The 22,505-nt window shown below is 40.5% G+C and overlaps 1 protein-coding gene across 1 annotated transcript in view; it reads right to left on the bottom strand.

The window, feature by feature from the left end:
• Positions 1–22,505, bottom strand: part of ANTXR2 (ANTXR cell adhesion molecule 2) — a 134,204-nt gene that overhangs the window by 80,569 nt on the left and 31,130 nt on the right. The window contains exons 8-10 of the mRNA XM_063310767.1: positions 9,829–9,889; positions 7,387–7,482; positions 5,465–5,534 (exon numbers count right to left, since the gene is read on the bottom strand). Coding sequence (XP_063166837.1) covers positions 5,465–5,534; positions 7,387–7,482; positions 9,829–9,889 — 227 coding nt within the window. The remainder of the gene's footprint in view (positions 1–5,464; positions 5,535–7,386; positions 7,483–9,828; positions 9,890–22,505) is intronic.

Raw genomic sequence — 22,505 nt, 5'->3', positions numbered from 1 at the left:
AACTCTTATTAAACTCATCCACGAGGTTCACTTCTGAATAGCATGCATAGGATTGCACTTCATGATAATTTCCTCTTTGCAAACTGTTTTTAGGAGCCAGCTTCAGCTGACAACACATGAGGACAGGGTTGTCTACCAACCACATCGTATTCTTCCAAAATGACTCAGCTGTGTCTGTTTTATGGATCTGACAATCCCCTTGCCCTCCTCTTTAGCCAGATGCTGCTGTGAATTAATAAAAAAAAAAACTAGGGTTCAAAATCAGTTGGATGTAATAAAGCATAAATCTCACTTGAGCTTCCAAGTTGCTTTACAAAAAGAAATTGGTATATTATTATAGTGCTGAAAAACAGCTTGCTGTTAAAAGTGGGGGCTGGCCAAAAGAACAGAGACTTCTCAAGCTACAAAGTAGAACTGCGAAGGCTGTTCTTTTCTTTTTTACAAAATGCAAGATGGCGAACCATGCAATATAAATGGGTTGTAAAGCTCATCTCAGATCAACTGGGATTTTAAGAATGTGTCTTCTAGAGCAGAGGACAGTGAATCTAGAGGACTTACAACTGACTTTAGAGTGCACTGAGAACCACAAGTAAGGGTTGAACTGTAAAGCTATTTTTACAGCTGTGTCTCAGAAGGTTTCTAAGCTTAGAAAGGCTCATATGTCATCTCCCTCACACCCCATATTTATCTTTTTAACAGCCCTGTAAAGTAGGCCAACCCAATGAAATTCAGGACAGGGAAAGAAATTTAAAGCAAAGTCTCTACTACTTTGATTTCAAACACTGTAACCCACTGTATCAAAACACAATACAACTTTATTATATTTTCATATTTAATTAAAAGTATATTTGATTTGTGAATATCTCCACTCTATTCTGCATGGGTCGAACAACGTTTTGAATACTGTGCCTAGTTCTGTGCGCCACACTTTAAAGGGAACCACACCAGCTATCACAGATGCCAAGATGAGAATGAGAATGGTCAGAGGACTAGCAGCTAAGAAGAAAGACCAAGAAAACTGGGTCAGTTAAACCCCAAGAAAAGAAGACTCAGGGTGGGATATGAATGCAATCTTCAAACAAAATGGCTCTGTTGTTTATAATCCCAGAATGCAGGATACAGCAAGCGAGTGCCAGATGAACATCAGTTAAAGTATCCTAACAGAATGAGCAATACAACAGCATGACCAATGACCTAGAAAAGCAATGGACCCTGACTTGCTGGATGTGTCCAAGCAGAGGGCAAGTCACAATTTGGGGACTCTCTAATTTGCCAGGTCAGGGGGATACACATTCTGTTAGCCAAAGGGCCATGTCAGGCTCTATTTAGGGAAGGGACAGGGCCAAGGCCCATTCTGGGGAAGAAACTTCAGGACTTTGAAGGAGTAAAATGGGGCCCTTTAGCATCTCCCAGGCTTAAGACACACATTTTGCTACTTCAGTTGTCCCAGTGCAAACAAACAAACAAATAAATGCCCAAATCTTCTTTGGCACCATCCATTCAGGGATCACAAAACATTTAGGCCAGGAGTACAAAAATTACACTCCATGGGCCAGTGAATTGTAAATGGCCCATGGAGTGTAATTTTTGTACTCCTGGCCTAAATGGTCCCTTCCAACTTGATGATTTCGTTATTTTTTCAACTCTAGTCAGCATCCACATTTTAGACCTTTACAAGGTATCACAATACCAAACTTCTCTAATTGTGACTGAAATCATTCAAGTTTCCTTGTTCTAAAACACAGATCAGAAGCACCACAAATTTACACTAGATGGTTGCAGGGCTGGTGAAAAGGCCACCTCCTTTCCTCCCAACTTCCCCCACCAAAATGTTATAGGACCACTAAGGCTCCATTTTTACTTCTTAACAATACTAATCACACAGACAACAATGGCTTGTAGACAAAGCTAACACAGTGAGGAAACTCCTTTGTCTGGCCTGGCTTTTTGTGAGTTGGAGGGCAAAACAATAATAAAATAAATCTATCCCAGAGACAAAGCACCTGAAGGTGTTCCTATCAGAAGAAGAATGCAGGTGGCTAATCTTTGAAGAAATGAATATAGGAGGACCTTCCATCTGACATCTTTAGGCTCAAGACAAGATTTAAGATATAATCCCCTTTGAACTAGTCCAGGCCTAGCAATGGGTGTTAAGAGTTTTCCATCTGGGAGGATCATAAGACTTGGTTCTGGGTTAATCTCAGTTCCATTGTTTTCTATTGGTTGCAAGGTTGTAGCTAAACTGATGGATTATTGACATCCCATGGAAAATACAAAAGGGTAGGGATAGTCCTGAGTATAAGCTGACTCTGACATGGGTTCAGCAGGAGATGCTGAGGAAGCACAGCCAAATGTAAAGGCTGCCCTGCCCTCAAAAGGTCTAGTTGGCTTTTGTACAGGCTGCCAACGAAGTTGGCCAAAGGTCTTATAAAGCCACCGGGAAAGTGGCCAAATCAGAAGTAGAGGTATTTTTCAATGCTAAATGTATGGGAACAGACCAGGGAGAATATCTTTAAAAACCTAAACCACCCCTGGTAAAATCTCACAAGTCGAAGAGAAAGCTATGTGAATTATTCCAGGATCTGGATGCCAGCTTTGGTACCCTATGTACCAGCTTTCCCTTCTCTACACAAAGTGAACCCGTAAAGAAAAGAATAAGCATAAATTATGTAAATTTTTAAAAAATGTGCTTGTTTAATTTGTGTGCTGTATGCAAGCCCCAGGATGTTAATGTTTATTCTAACCCCTAATTTACAATTGCTCTCCCAACTGACAAATGCTGTCACACTTCCTGCAACCTTGGTACAATGCAGCTTTGTTGATGATGCAAGAGGCAGGATGCTATAAATTGGGGGTAAAGTATAATGGATAATCTCCACTCTCAACTGGAACTGGCAACCAGGATGTGAGACTGGACAGGAGTGCAATCCAGGCAAGTGATCTGCCAACTATGCCTATTTATTGTAGGTAGTCTGGCCTCCTTGTGTGTATTTGCATATTTGTCTTTATTAGCAGCAGACGCTCTTCCTTTCACATCATTTTAACTTAATTTACTCCACAATCAAATCCCATTGGACAAGGGAGGGAGAGAAGCAGTTTGCAAATTGCTGTTGAGTTAGCAACTAAAGTTCGCTCCACTTGAAGAGAAGCATTGGGTGGTATCCAACAACAGTACAGACTATGCCAATAGAAAGTCAGAAGTTCAAATATGTACATTTGCTTTCAGGGTTATCAGCTTTGTAATTTGCTACAAGCTGCCTAGGCCAAATTTCTCATGATTTTTTTTTAAGTCCCTCCAAACCCACCAGACTTTTATGTCCATCCAATATACTAAAATTATTTTTGCAAGTCTACCTTATTATATAATATCTGTACACATATGACCCAATGGTCTTTAATAGGGGCTATCCAAAAAGAGCTGCAAGTCTATTCAGTGCCTTCCTGGCCCTGCCGTTATAATTTAGTGCATGCTGACTGCAGCGACCCCATGCAACTGTAGCCCAATACAATAAAAATACAACATGTTCTCCTCGTTTGCACCAAGGTTGGAAAGACATGCAATAAAAATTCAGCACATTTTGTGCTCATTTGGCAGGTTGCACTGTAGTGATCATCTTGGAGCTAAAACAGATGAGCTCCACATGATGTTTGGCTGTACCATTTCAGACTCTAAAGGGGGGGGAAAGAGAGATTGAGGAATGCTTCTGAACTTTCACCATGCACATTCCCCTCAGCACGTAAAAAACAGTGCATTATGTTGGCCTAGAATTTTCTACTCAACATGCTAGTTAAGAGTTACTATTTAAACTCTAACTCCCCTCCCATACTTGCCAAAAAAAATGGCACCACCAAAACAAAAAGCTTTTCTCCTTCTGATTTAACTTTCCAACAATAACACTGTGGGGCCATAGTTATTTTACAATTGGAGGCCTCCCACCACTGCCAAAAACACTAGACAAATCATAAAATTCTCTCCCAAGTGCCGGTACTGCACTGAGCTCAGTGCTTCCAGAATCAGATTATATTACTAAGTAGATATCCAAGGTTCTAAGCAAATATCTAGCTACATGCTAACAAATATACCAAAGTGTAATAGTTCCCCCCTCAGAAAAAAAGTCTCCCATTCCAAATTTCCATCTCCTGTAATCACTTTTTCCTGAAATAGGAAAAAATGTTCCCTCCACATATACACTGCAAGAGAGGCAATGTATGGGGTATATCTGATTATCATAGAGGACTTCATTGAAATACAAGCTGGTCATGAGCTGGTGACTCCACCCCATTCTGAGATATAAATGTTGATTTACTACCACCCCATCTTCCATTTGCATCTTTCTGAATTTAGTTATATACTTCCAGGCCAAGGCACCAACAATTTCTGTTTTCTGATTATGCTCACATGGACCTAGTGATATTCTGTAATGAACGGAATAATGAATATTCCATTCATTACAAGTACTGCAGTACTTTATAGGTTTTTTTTAATGTTCTCTAAAACTTCTCATTTTCCCACAAGTCATATGGAAATTAAGATGATTCAAGTATCCCTCTGTATCACAAGCAACTGAAGAATCCCATCACCATGCAGAAATGTGAGAAAAAAGAGAAATATGTAAAAGATTTCAACTCTGAAAATTTAGAGCTTGAAAGGGGCTGTTTTGACCTCACAAGAAATACTCCAACAAGTATTCCAAACTTCTAGGAAGTGTTTAAGCTTGCAAGAATTCTTTCACTTTCAAAAACTACCCTCCAGTAGGGCAAAAAGATGTATAGTCAGAACAGCCCATTTTGGACCCTTGTTTCTAGATTCCAAACATTTTGTACACCTCTAACAATAAATCATAATGGGGGAAATCACAGATCACACTAACACTCACAGTCCAGGAGACATACTTCGCCTTTCAGAGTAGCATTCCACAAAGTAATACATAGATCAGAATACAGGGAGTCCTTGCTTAACAACCACAATGGGAACCAGCATTTTGGTTGCTAAGCGAAGCAGACATTAAGTGAATCCGATCTGAGTTTACAACCCTTTTGTGCCAGTTATTAAATGAATCATTGCAGGTGTTAAGTGAACCACATGGTCGTTAAGCAAATCACATGGTTTCCCCGTTGATTTTGCTTGCCAGAAGCTACCCAGGAAGGTTGAAAATGGCGATCACATGACCACGGGATGCTGCAACAGTCATAAAAGTGACATGTTTGCCAAGCACCCAAAACGTGGTCACATGACTGCAGGGACACTGCAATGGTTGTAAGTGTAAGGACCAGTTGCAAGTCAGTTTTTCCAGTTGTAGGTCTGAACCATCACTAAACGAATGGTTGTTAAGCAAGGACTACCTGTAAAAAAAACTTTAATTTAATTTCATATTCATTTCTCCTATTTGCCCCAGATAATACATCACCTGAAATAAAATCATTCCCCACCCCACCTTATGCCTGAATGGGAAAAAGTACTTACTGTCCAACTTCATGGAGAATGGGTGCCGGACAGAGCATGAAATTAGATTCTACTTTTTCAGGTTTTTCAACTAAAGAACAAAAGAAAACAAATAATGATCAATACGCCATGCATTGTATTATCAGACAGAAACTGATCCATAAGAATGACAAAATCTACCCCCTGTAGGCAGGGAAAGAAATGTTCATTGCTTCCTGAAGCCCCTGGAACACAGATGGAGGGAGGGGGTTTACTAATAAGCATTATTATTATTAATTATTCTTCAATTAATTCAAGTAATTAATCTAAGGTAATTAATTCAAGTAATTAGTAATTAGTTAGACAGCCAGTTTGGTGTAATGGTTAAGACATCAGGCTAGAAACCAGGAGACCGGGAGTTCTAGTCCTGCCTTGGGCACAAAGCCAGCTGGGTGACCTTGGGCCAGTCCTTCTCTCTCAGCCCTAGGAAGGAGGCAATGGCAAACCACTTCTGAAAAACCTTGCCAAGAAAACTGCAGGGACTTGTCCAGGCAGTCTCCAAGAATTGGACATGACTGAACTGATTAAAAAAAGAAAAAAAATATTATTAGTAAAGACCTCCTGTCATGAGTAAGGATGGCGAGCAGGGGGCTCCCATCCAGGCTGTAAAGCGCATGCGTAGTACTGAGGAATTAGGTATCCATTCAAAGAGACACAGATCGGGCCCGCCTTAGCCTTTGGGGTTTATATGTCTGGGTTTTTCCCACGCTTCTTCAGTTTGTTAGGATTTTCTGTTATGTAGCAGTAATAAAACACTAGAGACCTATTCCTTGTCTCAGCATGGTTCCTGGCTGTTAGGACACCTCCTCCCTGCTACCCCTCACCAGCAGAATCAGGTATAGAAAAAACTCTTCCATTTGTAGAAGGGTTACTTAAGGTATATTTATTCCAAAGTAGATCCCTTTAATTTGGACAGAATTTACTCCAGTTCAATGTCAGGGATTAGACTCGTGCATCAGGATAAGCTGAACTGACATTTGCTTTGTTTTGGCTTAGCATAATTGGTGCACCCTGGCCAAAAGACCCCATAGGGGAGTGGAGGCAAAGAGGTAGCACCTTGCTTAAAGCAGGGACAGGTAACCTGCAACCCCTGTACCCCCTTTTTTTCTTTTTTTTGGCTGCCAAGCGCCCCAAGATTGCTTTGTTGACAACTGGTGGCAAATGACCACATTTAGAACCGGATGGGAGTCTGGGTGAATGGCTTTCCCCCCATTCCTTCTCTAGTCTCAATCCTTCAAACCAGTGGCTATTTGTCTCTGAAAGCAAAGCCTCTCCTGGTGGTTTCATGGACACACCCATGTTGTTTCCTTGGACGAAAGTATGTGTCAGCTCTTCGAGGTGGTCCAGACAAGAAGCACCAACCATAAGTACTAACACTACCTTTGTTGTAAGATTACGGTATCAGGATCTTGTATGCCTGAAAGTACCTCTCCCCTCCCTTACTTCTACTCTCCTGAAAACCAGGGAGGGTCCTGTCTGAGATGCTTTCTCCACCCCCACTTCCTCCAGCGGACTCAGTTTTCGTTTATCAGACCACTGTCTAGACTGCAGCTCTTCCTCCTGTCTCCCAAGGTCATTCCCGCATACTATTACAAATCAGAGTGGTTAGTCAGTCAGGTGTTGCCATATCCTTTTCCTTTTCCTTGGTTCATGCTTAGGTTCCCAAAGTTTGCTGAGGACATTGGAGGCATGATAATTTGTATGAAAGGGAGACAGTTATGATCTCCCTGACTCCCTTTTCATACAATTATCAGGCCTCCAATGTTATGATCCCCCTGTCTCCCTTTTACCCAAATTCTCATACTTCCAATGTTCTCAGCAAGCTTGAAGAACACAGCAGAGAGGTTCAAGAGTTTATAATCTGATGACTCAACTGCACATCTCTATGCTCTATGGATACTTACTAATGGTTGTTCCATTTAACATGTAAGTGCAGACAACACTGTCTTGTGTCCTTCCCAATGTGAATCCTGTTCCACTTAGAACAACTTGAAACTCCTCTGAAAAGTAGAACCAGCCAGACATCAACAAGTGCATCCATGTCAGGAGAATACAAGTTTCCATTTGAGAACAGGATTAACCCTTCATGTTTTATACTCAGTACAAGTTGATATTTATAGTTAATGCTATGATTTTAGAAAGGCAACAGAACACATTAAGGAACTCTTCTCCTAATAAAGCAGCTGGAAAAGGAAGGAGAGTGGGAGGTCAGCTGATATATACCGTATCCCAAATGGTAATTCTTTTCACCAAATCTCCCAGTGAATTTTGAGAGGGTGTATTTTGGATCAGAGATGTGTTTATCCAAACCATCATTTTCTTTCTCTCTTTCCTTTGTTAAAATTGCAAAGCAAGAGAAACACTATCTGCAACCCTCTACAGCCCTTCCAATAGTTGGCATTAAATTATAGCTTTTAATGTGATGGAAAGGGTAAATTATTAACTAGTAAATGTAAGGGGATTATTCATATGGACTGATTTTAATTTAAAATAAATTAAATCAAGTTTACTGTTTTTCCTAGCTCTACCACAAAATCCAAGGACAGACTTCGGCCTAAAAAAAATTAGTCCACCCCTGAAGTAAAATATGCTGCCTCTGAAAATACTCTCCTGCCAGGCTTCACATTGGCAGGCACAAGCTGAAAGAAATTTTCCACAGCTAGGACTAAATCTTTACTGTAAGTCATAAAAAGTATACTTTACAGCTGGCGGTCTCTGACAGTTAAGGCTGATTCCTAAACTCCTCTGAATTTAAATCCAATGCCTTGACTCCCCTCTTCTTTACCTTGTAACAATGAACTGTTTTTTTATTTCCCACACTCATTTGCGAGTGGCAATTGCCGGTTTACATTCTCGATCTTCCTGCCCCAGGAAGTTCTAGCTACTAATGAAATGCTAACACCTCTAAAGTTTAAACTTAGGAGTTCTGTGTATCTCCCATTTTTTTGCTCCTCCCACTCATCCAAATGAGAGAGGCCAAAGACAGGCTCAAAGGCATGTGAGAAGGAAAACATGTCAGCAATCATAGCTCTTGCTGTGACCGCTGTGGTTTTTATTTTAAACATGGAAAGAGGAGTGGGGAAAGAGAAGGAAGATCCATGCTCTCAAACACAAAGGCTTTTGTGAATTAAAACAAATCTAACAAAGAACCTGGCTCTGGAGTAAACAATTCCAGAACCAAATGGAACAAGCCAGATCACTCAATCCATCATCAACAGCCAGCCCAATCGAGAACTTGTGAAATCAGGTTCATAAATTAGGAACAGCTGTTCCAGCCCTTTCATTTCTTTTTCTGCAATAATCCTCATATTTCAATTCTTGATCAGGAAGTATCACTAAATGTCCACAGAAAGAACGACAATAATTTCTAGCAGTTATTGCTAAGCGTCGTGGTAAATAAAAGCTGTTTTGCTAATGACCAAAATTCATTTCTCTTAGTCAAAAAGGATCTGTATTTAAGATTTTCTGATACATTTTCAAAATATTTAACGAGAGGCAAGCTGTTTCAACAGTGACCAGTACATTTCAAGAATAAAATCCCTCCTGCAAATTAACCAACATCCTCTTCCTTCTGGTAATGTATAAGTTGGAAATCTGCGTATTTTTGCATACTGCCAGTCAGAAGCATATTAATTCACACAATGAGATGCCCAGATTTCAGCTCATCTCTCCTCCACCCCACTTCATACCCTGCTCAGGTCTCAGTGCCAGACAAGAAACTGCTTCTCATGAACTGAAGTCTCTCCGCATTTCACAGAACCCATCACACTCAATGGCAGTGAATTCAATGGGAAATGGTAGCTGAGGCAGGAAGTTTCCTGAATGACAATGGGAAGTCATTGCACTTTGGTGCAGCCCTTGCCAACCTGGTTTGTTCACCAGCTGTGTGGGCTTCAATTCTCAGCAATGGCCATGCTGGCTGGGGAATGCTGGGAACTGTGAACAAGTACTGTAGATTGTGCCCCCATTGGAGAAGGGTACTTTAGCCTAACTCTATTTCACAGAATTATTGTGGAGATGACCTAAGGCATCTGCTGATTACAATCTGGAACATTCTTGGAGTTGAAAAAGCAGCATATCTCCCCAGCTTGTGGTATACCATATATGCAATACAATAATCAAAATATGCATTCCTTTTAAATCTACAACTTCCAAGGTTCTTGGAGAGAAAACTGTAAGAATTTAAATCTGTAACACAGACTTTAGCAAACTGGAGCAAGGAAGGGAAAGTTCCTTTTATTCACATCTTCCTACTCAGCATATGGAACTACAGTTACACATTTTGCCCAAGGATGTAACAGCAGGATTGTCAATATTTTCACATTGTTTTCCAGTCGCACACTCACCTCCTACACAAACGCTTGAGGGTTCCAGATTTAAAATTTCTGTGCATGATTGCTTCAGTATCTGTTTGGGGTAAAATGGGAAAATATTTTTGACAAATATATATTACAAGTTTTTCAAGGCAACGTAATTCACTTATGAGGAATTGTTTCAGCAAGATGCTGTGAAGTGTGATACCTGTCTAGGTAGAGGTTATTACAGAATGTCCTCATTTGAAAAACAAATTCACAGACATTATGGATTAGCAAACCCAGACATTTAGGCAGGTTGCAACTGTGTTTTGCCTTGAATGAACTTCTCTGAATCATGATTCCCATGATTCAGAATGAATATGTGGCCCAATTCATCTCGCTAAAATCCCAACCATAAACTCCTCAAAGTCACCAGCACAATGCAAGGTGGAAACGATGGCCTCTCTTTTTTCCTTTTAAAATTCCTTTGATAACATGAAAAGACTCAGCTCTGTGCTGTCATATCAGTAACAAAATGCAAGCTGGATTTTACCGATTCACTCAAGGGGGGAACGTGAAAAATTTGCGCTGTTATTTCAGATGCTGTAATAAATTTGTACACACAGTGGATTCTCAAGGTGGCATTGAAAAAATATAATAATTTAAAAATATTAAGCAATGCCATTGCCGCCGCCACTCCCAAATAAAACCAAATTGCTGAACAAATAGGAGCAAAACTATGGGCTTTGTGTACAAAACCTGGAGTTTTAGCAAACTGGGGGAGTGTATTAAGGCTTGGTTGCTTCGTTCAGAGAAATTGGAACTGGTTCAGAGAAGGGCAACAAGCAGGATGAAGAACCAACTTCTTTTGTAAAGAGAGTGAAAAAGCTGAGTAATTTTAGCCTTGGGGAGAGAAGACTGAGGACGGATATGATAAAACTTTTCAGTACATTCAAAAAGGATGTCAGAGATCTTGTCTCTCTTGTTCCAGACTACACAACATGGAATAATGAATTTACATTAAAGGACAGCAGATTTTGAGTGAATATAAAGGGGAAAAAAACATTAAGAGCACTTTGACAGTGGAATGGAAACTAAACATGCCCAGCATCCTCAGTCTCTCTTTGTAAGACTTAGTTTCCAGTCTCCTGAACAAAATGCTGTTCTTCTCTGAACCTCTTCTACTTTGTCTGAATTCTTCTTAAAGTGTGATGCTCAGAACTGGACATAGTAAACAAGGGGGAGTCCCTTCAATGCTGGTACTACCATGAGTTGGAAATGGTACTCCTCTTGATACAGCAGAAAACTGCATTTGCCAGTTTTGTAGTCACACCATGCTGCTAATACTTAGTTTGTAATCAACTACTATTCCAAGATCTTTTACACTGTTACTAAGCCAGGTATCTTCCATCCTACACTTGGGCATTTGATTTGTTTCCTAAGAGAAAAACTTTGCATTTGATTTTGTTAAATTTCATTCAATTATTTATTTATTTTTCTTGTCCATATAATGCTGCCTTTCTGTAATTACTCCATTTGTTTTCAAGCTGCTTTCAGGTTAATTGTGTTATGAATTGCTCTAGGATCTTCCCAAGTATCATTGTCAGACTGACTAGATTGGAAAAGGATGATTCAGAAAACAAAAAAGATCACAATAACATTTGTCCTTACCATATGGCGTTTCACCAATTCTCCAAGCGTTATCAAAGATAATACAGAAAAGTTTTGGAAAAACCATCACCATGGTCCTTTAGTACTTTACAGAGCAATCCACCTGGCCCCAGAGATTTGAACTGACCCAAGGAAGGCATTTCCAGATTTTATCCCTCTCAATACCTTAAGCATTGTACTTTATTTTTCAACATTCCCACCATTTGGCATGAAAGCAGGAATTGTTGGGCATTGTAGTAATTCAACTATGGATCCTCTGCTTTAAGTGACATACCAACTGACACAAGTATCATAATGCTGCAGTTAAGCTTACCATAACTGAAGCCATTATGATAAGCAGGAGATTGCAAGAAAGGAATTTCTAATGAATATAAATGGTTTTGTTAATATGGGGCAGGGCAGTTGGGGGGGGGTTGCTGTCCAATCGTGTCCAAAACTCAGTGACTGCTTGGACTAGTCCCTGCAGTTTTCTTGGCAAGATTTCAGAAGTGGTTTGCCATTGCCTGCTTCCTAGGGTTGAGTGAAAGTAACTGGCCCAAGGTCACCCAGCCGGCCTTCGTGACTGAGGTTGGACTAGAACTCACAGTTTCCCGGTTTCTAGCCTAGCACCTTAACCACTAGAACAGGGTTTCTCAACCAGGGTTCCGTGGCACCCTAGAGTTCTGTGAGAGGTCACTAGGGGTTCCCTGGGAGATCACAATTTATTTTAAAAAATTATTTCAGATTTGGGCAACTTCACATTAAAGAGGTAAGTTTCATTCTTTATTTTCAGTTTAAGAACACTGTTAATGCATATTATCAGGCCTACCCATGAAACTAATATAATCATTCTGTAACTTCCAGCCTATATTTGAGCCTGAATGTGCAGGGGTTCCCTGAGGCCTGAAAAATATTTCAAGGGTTCCTCCAGGGTCAAAAGGTTGAGAAAGGCTGGACTAGCCCATATCTATTATCCTCTGGTCTCCACTTGTATATACAGATGGATGGGTAGAGCTAGGCTGGCTTAATCTACATTTGAAGTCACAAGGAATAAGAAATCTTTGGGAATGAAAGACATTGTTAGATGGCTCCACTATGACTGACATTCTTGTATTCTCTGTAGGGTTGGTATATTTTCAAATTTTGTAAACTTTTAATAATCATTTTATGTTTTATAATGATTGTTATTTATTCATTGTTTCCATCTTACGGTTGTACACCACTCAGAGGCGCCTTGTGTGAGATGGGTGGCCATATAAATGGGAGCAATCAATCAATCAATCAATCAATAAAGTCAGATTAGTGGCATCCTTGAATACAATCCCCCCATAGATATATTTGCAACTGATTTTAATCTATGACACACCCCATGAACCCACCAAACAAGCAGAAGTTGAAGTTAGAGCATTAGAGTTACTCTGTATTCTCACAATCCCTGCTCCATATTTTTAGTAAATTAGGGTTTACTTAAGTCTAGGTTCTCTGGCAGACTCTAGCCTAGGTATTGTGTGAGCATCAACCACTACAATGAAAGGCCTTTTAATAAACACAGGAAAACAAGCTCTAATCTGACATTGAACAGAGGGACTGCAATGTTTTCTGTCCTTAACTTGACTGCATTTCGCAATTCCTGTTGCAACTAGAGGAAGCTGGTTGCGAATCACTATTACAACATTTCCCAGGTTTTCAATTTCCTTTTCAACATGCACATACTTACAGATATGGGAAGCACGTTTTTTTTTATTGTATTTACATGACTCTTGCCATAATTACCCCGAAGGAAGAGAACCCCTTATTATGTGGTTTTGTTTTTTTTTTAAAAAAAATAGTATATATGGACCACCAAGACTTCTGGTGTAAAAACAAATTTCAATTCAAATCCAGTACATTAAGCTTCAAATAACTAGCAAGTAAAAACAAGTAAGCAAAAATTAAATTAACAATTCATCAGCATTAAAAGCCTGTTTTAAAAGATGTGTTTTAGGCCTTTAAAAAAGTTACAGGTAATCCTCGACTTATGACCTTTCACCAGCTCAGGGAACCAAAGTGTCAGCCCTAAAATGGTACACTTCTCACCTTTGGTAAGAAGGCAGAGTTGTCAGTTTGATAGGAGGTGGAAGCCCCACAGAGGCCCTGTGGAAGTGTGGGGGCGAGGGCTGGAAAGCCACTTGCAAGGATCCAGAGAGAGGATGGACCACATAGAAGGGAGCTTTTAAGTTCTCTCAGCTGTATTTATATTTATATTTTTGTTATTGTTTTTATTGTTTTATAGTATGATTGTTTTTACTGTTGTTAGCCACCCAGAGTCACTGGTTTGAGATGGGCAGCAATATAAATTGAATGAATGAATGAATGAATGAATGAATGAATGAAGTTGCAATTAGAGAAAAGAACAAAGAAATGTAAAGGGATAAAGTTTAAAAGGGGCAGAAGTAGGAAACCATTGTCTTTAGCATGGGGAAAAAAAAGTATTTTGTGTACTGTATGTGAAGAATACAGCCCTTCTGGAATAAAAACCTGTTCTCTGCCTGGCTACCATCATCCTTTTTAAAAAAGAAATTATAACCAAAGGGCGAGGAGAACAGAAAGAGCCCCCAGGAAAAAGCTTGAGGCAGCCTTCCTCAGCCCGAGGTCTTCAAGTTGTGTCTGACTACAACTTCTGCAACTCCAGTCAATATGGCCAGATCTTGCGCAAAGCTAGATTACGAAAGAGACAAACAATGGGTCACCGAGATCTCAATTCCAAAGTGGCTCTCCTAATGCATACGTGCATGTGCACACACACATACACACACCACCAGCTGATACATCTTTGGCCTGTACAAAGCTAAAAATAGATAAGCGAAGTTTTGAGAGTCAAGGCCCATTCATCTGTCTGGGTTTAAGCTAAGCCCAACATTCTTGAGGGAGAGATTTCAAACCGTCATATTGCAAGGCAGCCTCCTGCTTGAAATGCCAGGCCAGGGGGGAAGCTGGCCAGATATCAACAAAAATGCACGAAGTTGATTCACTGCCAAAGGTTACATTTAAAAGAGTTACTATATGAGGCCATTCCAGGAGAGCAAAGCATTTGTGCAACACACCATAAATTTAAGCTTATCAGTAACTATCTTGACTGAACACTGCAAACTGAGCGGAAGAACTGATACCACCTTTGTTTCCTGGATTAAACATAGAGCCTTCTTCTTCTTATGAACTCACTTGCCAAGTACTTTTGGATTGCCAACCACATCTGTTGTTATGAAAGAACTGCAGAGCAAAATGCATGTAGCTTTGCAAGCAAGAACCAACAGCATGTAACTCAGGATCTCTAAACACAGCACCCCCCACATTTACTGACCAAGTCTCACCAGCGTTATTTATTTTATGTATTCTATGTATTTTATACATTATGTGTATTTTATTGTAAGCGGACTAGAGTCACATACAAGTGAGATAGGTGGCTATATAAATCAAATAAATAAATAAATCCCCTCTGAGAACAGGACTGATGGGAATCTTAGTCTACCCACCCAGAAGATACTGCCTTTAGGAAGACAAGTAAGGGAATAAAATCCTACATAACAATCTTGCCTAGCCTTTGAATTATACCATTTCTCATCCCTCTTAGAAACTATTTTTTCATCTTTGTACTAAGTTTATAAAAGGCTGTACATAAAAGGATGGTTTAGTTTCTTCAGGAACCTTATACACTCAGCATAAAATCACAAGCTAATTATTATTTAAAGCAGCTGGAAGAATGCCTTGACCTATGTCAACCAGACTTCAGCAAAGGATCGTTACCTTGTCGTGGTGCTGGAGCTTGAGCACCTCAATGATGCCATGAGCTAAACCGTGAAGGGCCACCCAAGACGGGAAGGTCATGACAGAGAGGTCAGACTAAATGCGATCCCTGGGGAAGGTAATGGCAACCCACCCCAGTATTCTTGCCATGAAAACTAAATGGATCAGTACAACCAGAGGTATGTCGGTATACCATCGGAAGATGAGACCCCCAGGTCGGAAGATGGTCAAAATGCTACTGGGGAGGAACAGAGGATGAGCTCAACTAGCCCCAGACGTGATGACGCAGCTAGCTCAAAGCCGAAAGGACGGCTAGCGGCCGATGGTGCTGGTGGTGAACGGCGACTCCGATGTTCTAAGGATCAACACACCATTGAAACCTGGAATGTAAGATCTATGAGCCAGGGCAAATTGGATGTGGTTATTGGTGAGATGTCAAGATTAAAGATAGACATTTTGGGCGTCAGTGAACTGAAATGGACTGGAATGGGCCACTTCACATCAAAGGACCACCAGATCTACTACTGTGGACAAGAGGACCACAGAAGAAATGGAGTAGCCTTCATAATTAATAGTAAAGTGGCTAAAGCAGTGCTTGGATACAATCCAAAAAACGATAGAATGATCTCAATTCGAATGCAGGGCAAGCCATCTAACATCACAGTGATCCAAATATACGCCCCAACCACAGATGCTGAAGAAGCTGAAGTAGAGCAGTTCTATGAGGATCTGCAGCACCTACTGGACAACACGCCTAAAAGAGATGTTATTTTCATCACAGGAGACTGGAATGCTAAGGTGGGCAGTCAAATGACACCTGGAATTACAGGTAAGCATGGCCTGGGAGAACAAAACGAAGCAGGACATAGGCTGATAGAATTTTGCCAAGACAACTCACTCTGCAGAACAAACACTCTCTTCCAACAACCTAAGAGACGGCTTTATACATGGACTTCACCAGATGGACAACACCGAAATCAGATTGATTACATCCTTTCCACCAAAGGTGGCGGACATCTGTACAGTCAGTAAAAACAAGGCCTGGAGCTGACTGTAGTTCAGATCACGAACTTCTTCTTGCACAATTTAGGATCAGACTAAAGAGATTAGGAAGACCCACAGATCAGCTAGATATGAGCTCACTAATATTCCTAAGGAATATGCAGTGGAGGTGAAGAATCGATTTAAGGGACTGGACTTAGTAGATAGGGTCCCGGAAGAACTCTGGACAGAAGTTGGCAGCATTGTTCAGGAGGCGGCAACAAAATACATCCCAAAGAAAGAGAAAACCAAGAAGGCAAAATGGCTGTCTGCTGAGACACTAGAAGTAGCCCAAGAAAGAAGGAAAGCAAAAGGCAACAGAGATAGGGGGAGATATGCCCAATTACATGCAAAATTCCAGAGGTTAGCCAGAAGAGATAAGGAATTATTTTTAAACAAGCAATGCGCGGAAGTGGAAGAAGACAATAGAATAGGAAGGACAAGAGACCTCTTCCAGAAAATTAGAAACATTGGAGGTAAATTCCAGGCCAAAATGGGTATGATCAAAAACAAAGATGGCAAGGACCTCACAGAAGAAGAAGAGATCAAAAAAAGGTGGCAAGAATATACAGAAGACCTGTATAGGAAGGATAACAATATCGGGGATAGCTTTGACAGTGTGGTCAGTGAGCTAGAGCCAGACATCCTGAAGAGTGAGGTTGAGTGGGCCTTAAGAAGCATTGCTAATAACAAGGCAGCAGGAGACGACGGCATCCCAGCTGAACTGTTCAAAATCTTGCAAGATGATGCTGTCAAGGTAATGCATGCTATATGCCAGCAAATTTGGAAAACACAAGAATGGCCATCAGATTGGAAAAAATCAACTTATATCCCCATACCAAAAAAGGGAAACACTAAAGAATGTTCAAACTATCAAACAGTGGCACTCATTTCACATGCCAGTAAGGTAATGCTCAAGATCCTGCAAGGTAGACTCCAGCAATTCATGGAGCGAGAATTGCCAGATGTACAAGCTGGGTTTAGAAAAGGCAGAGGAACTAGGGACCAAATTGCCAATATCCGCTGGATAATGGAAAAAGCCAGGGAGTTTCAGAAAAACATCTATTTCTGTTTTATTGACTATTCTAAAGCCTTTGACTGTGTGAACCATAACAAATTGTGGCAAGTTCTTAGCGGTATGGGGATACCAAGTCATCTTGTATGCCTCCTGAAGAATCTGTATAACGACCAAGTAGCAACAGTAAGAACAGACCACGGAACAACAGACTGGTTTAAGATTGGGAAAGGAGTATGGCAGGGCTGTATACTCTCACCCTACCTATTCAACTTGTATGCAGAACACATCATGCCACAAGCTGGCCTTGAGGAATCCAAGGCTGGAGTTAAAATCTCTGGAAGAAACATTAACAATCTCAGATATGCAGATGATACCACTTTGATGGCTGAAAGTGAAGAGGAACTGAGGAGCCTTATGATGAAGGTGAAAGAAGAAAGTGCAAAAGCTGGCTTGCAGCTCAACCTCAAAAAAACCAAGATTATGGCAACCAGCCTGATTGATAACTGGCAAATAGAGGGAGAAAATGTAGAAGCAGAGGGAGGAGCAGAATGAGTGACTTTTGACAATTAGCAAAATATGCTAAGTGCTGATTCATTTCATCGTATCATTTGATTTCACTTTGCCCTAGCAAACAGTTCAAAAGGTTCTGGCAGCCAACATTACCATAAATCCTGATGTTTCCCCATTTGCAAAATCAGTATAACATCTGGCACCTGTTCTTCCCACAAAACAATAGACAGAGTTCAGATTTAGGGTAAGATCTACAGTACAGGTGGTCCTCCCCCAATCCCACACAAATCTTAACTTAATTTGGCCACTGAAAATCTTAAATGCAATGGGTGAAACTGTTCAGTAATTAAAAGGATAGGCCTCTAATAAGTGCTAATTTAAAAGGAGCTTAATTAGATGCCTATCCAAGGTGATGCAGAAAATATTCAGACCATCCCTGCCTTAACTGGCATAAACTCTGTAGGTATTCCTAATATACAGTATCCCTTTTATATTTCATTATGGATTAATAATACAGAGGCCTCTAACTCAGAAATATATTGCACCTGACATAGAGTTTTGGTGGTGGCTCTGTTCCTTCTGAAGACAGTCTAAAGGCTGGCCAGCATACCAGATTCTGCCCATAAAATATTTTTTAAACAAATCATACCCAGGTACATGGCAGTGCCTAGCCTACCTAGCCTAATTCTGCTTAGCTTAGCCTTGAAAAGCTAAGCAGAATTAGAACCAGTTTGTACTTATACAGGAAACCACAGAAAATTCTAAGGCTATAGGAACACTGGAAAGTTGAAAATAAAACCCAGAAGAAGGTAACACTTCTGTACTGTTAATGAAGGAAACTACATGGTTATGTCCAAGTGGTAACCTGGAGTTTAACTTGGTTTGAGAGACTCTATTTTAAACAAATCAGTATAAAAAAGAAAAACGTGTTATTGGCTTCACTACTGATTTACTGTAGCACATGTAGAATGCTGTCCACATTGAGAATGCTCTGTTCTAACCTTGTTGTCCCTTCACTAAACAGAAACATTCAAGAGTATAAAGCACTTGATATATTAAGCATGTGTTCAGCTATGAATTGTGATCCCTCTCCTTCAAAAGTGATTACTGAGAAACTTAACTTTGATATAGACAGTCTGAGCTGTTCCGGCGGTCAAATTCAACTTGAAAACACAAGTGTTTACAAGGGAAACGACGTAAGTCAGAGAGGAGACTGAGGAAGCACCAAATCTATGTTAGGATAAATTCATGCTCACATTTTAATGCATCTGCTTCTCTGATTAAAGTAGCAGTGATGAAGAACTGAACAAAATGGGTATCTGATGGGGATGAGTCCAGGTTTAAGCAAAATGAAGTAGACCAAAGACTGGGCCCATCTTTTGAAAATCACAGCTGTTTTAATCTTATCATCTTGTTCTAGGCTTGATCAAAGTAAGTCTCATACCTCATTGTTATTATAAAGAAGAAGAAAGACCAAATTCAGACCTAATCAAAACTGAATTCAATATCCACTTCAAGGATTACCATCTGAGACCCTCCAAAGGAATAGCCAGAGGACTCATAAATGCTTAAACGTCACACCATCACTCATTGACACTATTTTATTAGGAATATTCTTATTTTAATATGTATTTATTTGTGTTTTCTTTTCCAAAAAAAAAACCTTGCATGCCAACCCTCAAACCAGAGCTTTCTAAAGTAAATATTAATGCCTTCCACTGAACTGGGAAGATGAAAAGCTGAGCGTTTTCCTTATTGCTGCTGGTCTTGCCAGCTTCATTTGCACTCACTGAAAAATTTACCCAGCACAACCCTGTGTCAATAAAACAGCAACAACAAACCCAGATAAGAACACAAATTAAGGTTAACAGCTTTATCACTATACTCAGTGTTTCAAAGACTGGAAAAATCATGGGGAAGGGGGGAGGCTCATAACATACTCTTGTAGATGCTATTATTTTTCTATTTGGTTACTATGATCACAAACATTATGCAAAATACCACTGGGGATTAAAAGAATACACACCACTGGCAGGAAAAAACTGAATAATGGAATGAGCAAGGCACATTATGCTAAAAGAAATAATGCATTTCTTATGGGACTGACTCAGATAATCACTTGTTTCAGTTCATGTATAGAAATGGCTTCAGGTTGTAAGTTCTTTGTAACTTCTTCTGGAAATCATATCTAAGTGACTCCGTGATCCACCAAGAAAGAATAGGGTAGAAATGTCATAAATAAGTAAAGCACGTATCTAATAGGGCCCCAATTAAAACATTTGACGTGTACCCTTGTCCTCATAAAATAATCCATTTAGTGTTCTGGCTGACCAGTCACGTCCACATCCAGGACAGTCACTGCCATTCCCACCCACTGATTTTTCTGTTTCAACTGATACCTAACATTCCCTGGCTTCAGAGAATCCTCAGTTCTTATTAGGTTCATTAGGGGTTCTTGTTCCCTACTACCTATTTCAACAGATCCAGAGTAAGCTGATATTTTCAACAGTTTTCTAATTCTTTTTGTTCCAGTTCTTTGATAGCATTTTTATACCATCAAAGTTCATGATGAAGTCAGAGAATCACAGAATTGTACAACTGGAAGAGACCACAAGGATGACCTAGTCCAGTCATCTGCAGAAAAGCTGATTAAACCATCCATGGAGAACCCACAACTTCTGTAGGTAGACCGTTCCACTGTTGTGCATAGATTTTTCCTTACGTATATTAAATGAAATCTAGGTAGCTGTACTCATTAAAGCGAACACCACTACAATATATAGGATTACCACCACTAAGCTTCATCCTAACATCGATAGTCTGTCTAACAGAAGGACTTTGAAAGCTGGTAATGATTATAAGGAGCCATGTAGACTATCCCTAGGTCTACCAGATCTGCTGTACAAAAATCCAGACATCCAATAGATGGTAGCAAAGGGATACAGAAAACTCTTTGCTGCCATCTAGTGCTTATCTTCTTCATTGTTTGTATTTATGTGCTCCTGGTTCCTGCTTATCTGTGTATTAGTTAACAGGTTTGTGATGAAGAAGGATGTGTTTAGGTCTGTTTGCCTCTTTCCTTGACCTTTGGTTGCTTCCTTTCTTGAATAGTTTGAAGATCTACAAAAAGTAACAATACCCCACCCTGAAAGGAAGAAACAATACCCAGTCAAGGCTGGTAGGACAAGCCCCTACATATGAACAGCCAGCAAACTCCACTTCCCCATGCACTGATGGTGTTACCTAGCTTGGTAATGAAATGTTTGCAGGAAGAGAAGCAAGCTCAGAGGACATCAAAATTCAACCCTGAGAAGAATACATATATTCTCCACTTATGGTAGACACAAACGAACCCAACACTGAAAGTCTTCAGGGGCCCCTTGGAAGGTCCAGCTAAGAAAAGCCCTTAAAGGGCTGGAGAAAGGAGAGAACAGAGGTGGCTAGGTAAAAGGAGGAAAAAAATGCAGCTCTGGAGCTGGGCTTGTTATGAGAGTTTATCAGATTGGTTATGTAATGAAAGTGATTGCAATTTAGGGTATCTGACAAGTCATCTCTGAATCATCAGCCAAGTGGGTGCATGTGCCCAGAGGGAATCAAGTGGAAGGAGGAACAACAGAACCTGGAAAGTTACCCGCGAAGTTTCTCCTTTCTAAGCAGCCATCTGAACACCAGAACATTATATGATTTGTAATATGTCAGCGGATGTCAAATTAAGCCCTGTGCAATACTGAAGGCTAGGAAGAGAGAAATGTTTCATTTCCAGGCCATTGGGCTGCTTTAACAAGTCAACTAAGTAATCCCCACCAACCCCCATCCCACTTTCTGCTACTCCCCCATCCCGGCTCAGCACACAGAAATCCCTAACAAGTTTGCTGTAAATCTCAGAACAAAAGCAGCTCAAGCGTTAGGCTATTCCATGTGGACTTAAAAAGGACTGATGTAATCGGAATAATTTCCCTTCAGTGCTCAGTTGGTACACCTCCTCTTCATTTTCCTCCTTCCTCCTCTTACTGGGGAAGCTCTTTATGGCTCATTTCCTGGCTCTTCCACTACAAGCAAAATCTAAATATGGTACTTCCCCCCCCCCCACCTCTCCTTCAGGAAATGTTCCAATTAAGGGCATTTGGAATTAATAATCAGATGCTTTCTGTTAATGGAGTAGGTTTTTATAAAAGCAAGAACACATCGCTACCACAACTTTTTCTGGCCCCTTGCAGAAGCCTGTATTTTCTGCTCAGCTGCGCTTGGAGTGGGGGACTTCGTAAAAGAATAATGACAAGGGGTGAGGAGATAGCACCGAAAGGGATAAAGCACTGTTCCTCTCTATCCAACTTTTGGGGTAGCCTAACGTGCATCAGGATGCCTACCTGGACTTCTTTTAGCCCCACCTTCCTCCAACATTGTGCCTTCAAGATGTGTTGGCACCCCCATTCTTTGGAAGGACAAATGGTATATACGTATAATTATTAAGAACAACAATAGCCAGTAATTCCAATTGTCATGCTGATTGGAAAATTTGCGGAGAGCAGGCCTAATCCATTGGTGGTCATCAGGTTGGAACAGGAAAAAGAGCCTGCGTCTCCCCCCAAAATGTTCTGTTTTATATGCCCAACAATCTACTGAGGGGGTGGGGGGGCGGCAGTCCCTTCCATGTAGCACCCAGAACTCTTCAGCCAACATGGCCACTGCTAAGAAATCGGCAGTTCAAGTCCATGCATCTGAAGGA

This window comes from Candoia aspera, chromosome 8 (genome assembly GCF_035149785.1).
Source record: "Candoia aspera isolate rCanAsp1 chromosome 8, rCanAsp1.hap2, whole genome shotgun sequence".
Taxonomy (NCBI): domain Eukaryota; kingdom Metazoa; phylum Chordata; class Lepidosauria; order Squamata; family Boidae; genus Candoia; species Candoia aspera.
This window is presented reverse-complemented; position numbering and strand designations above follow the sequence as displayed.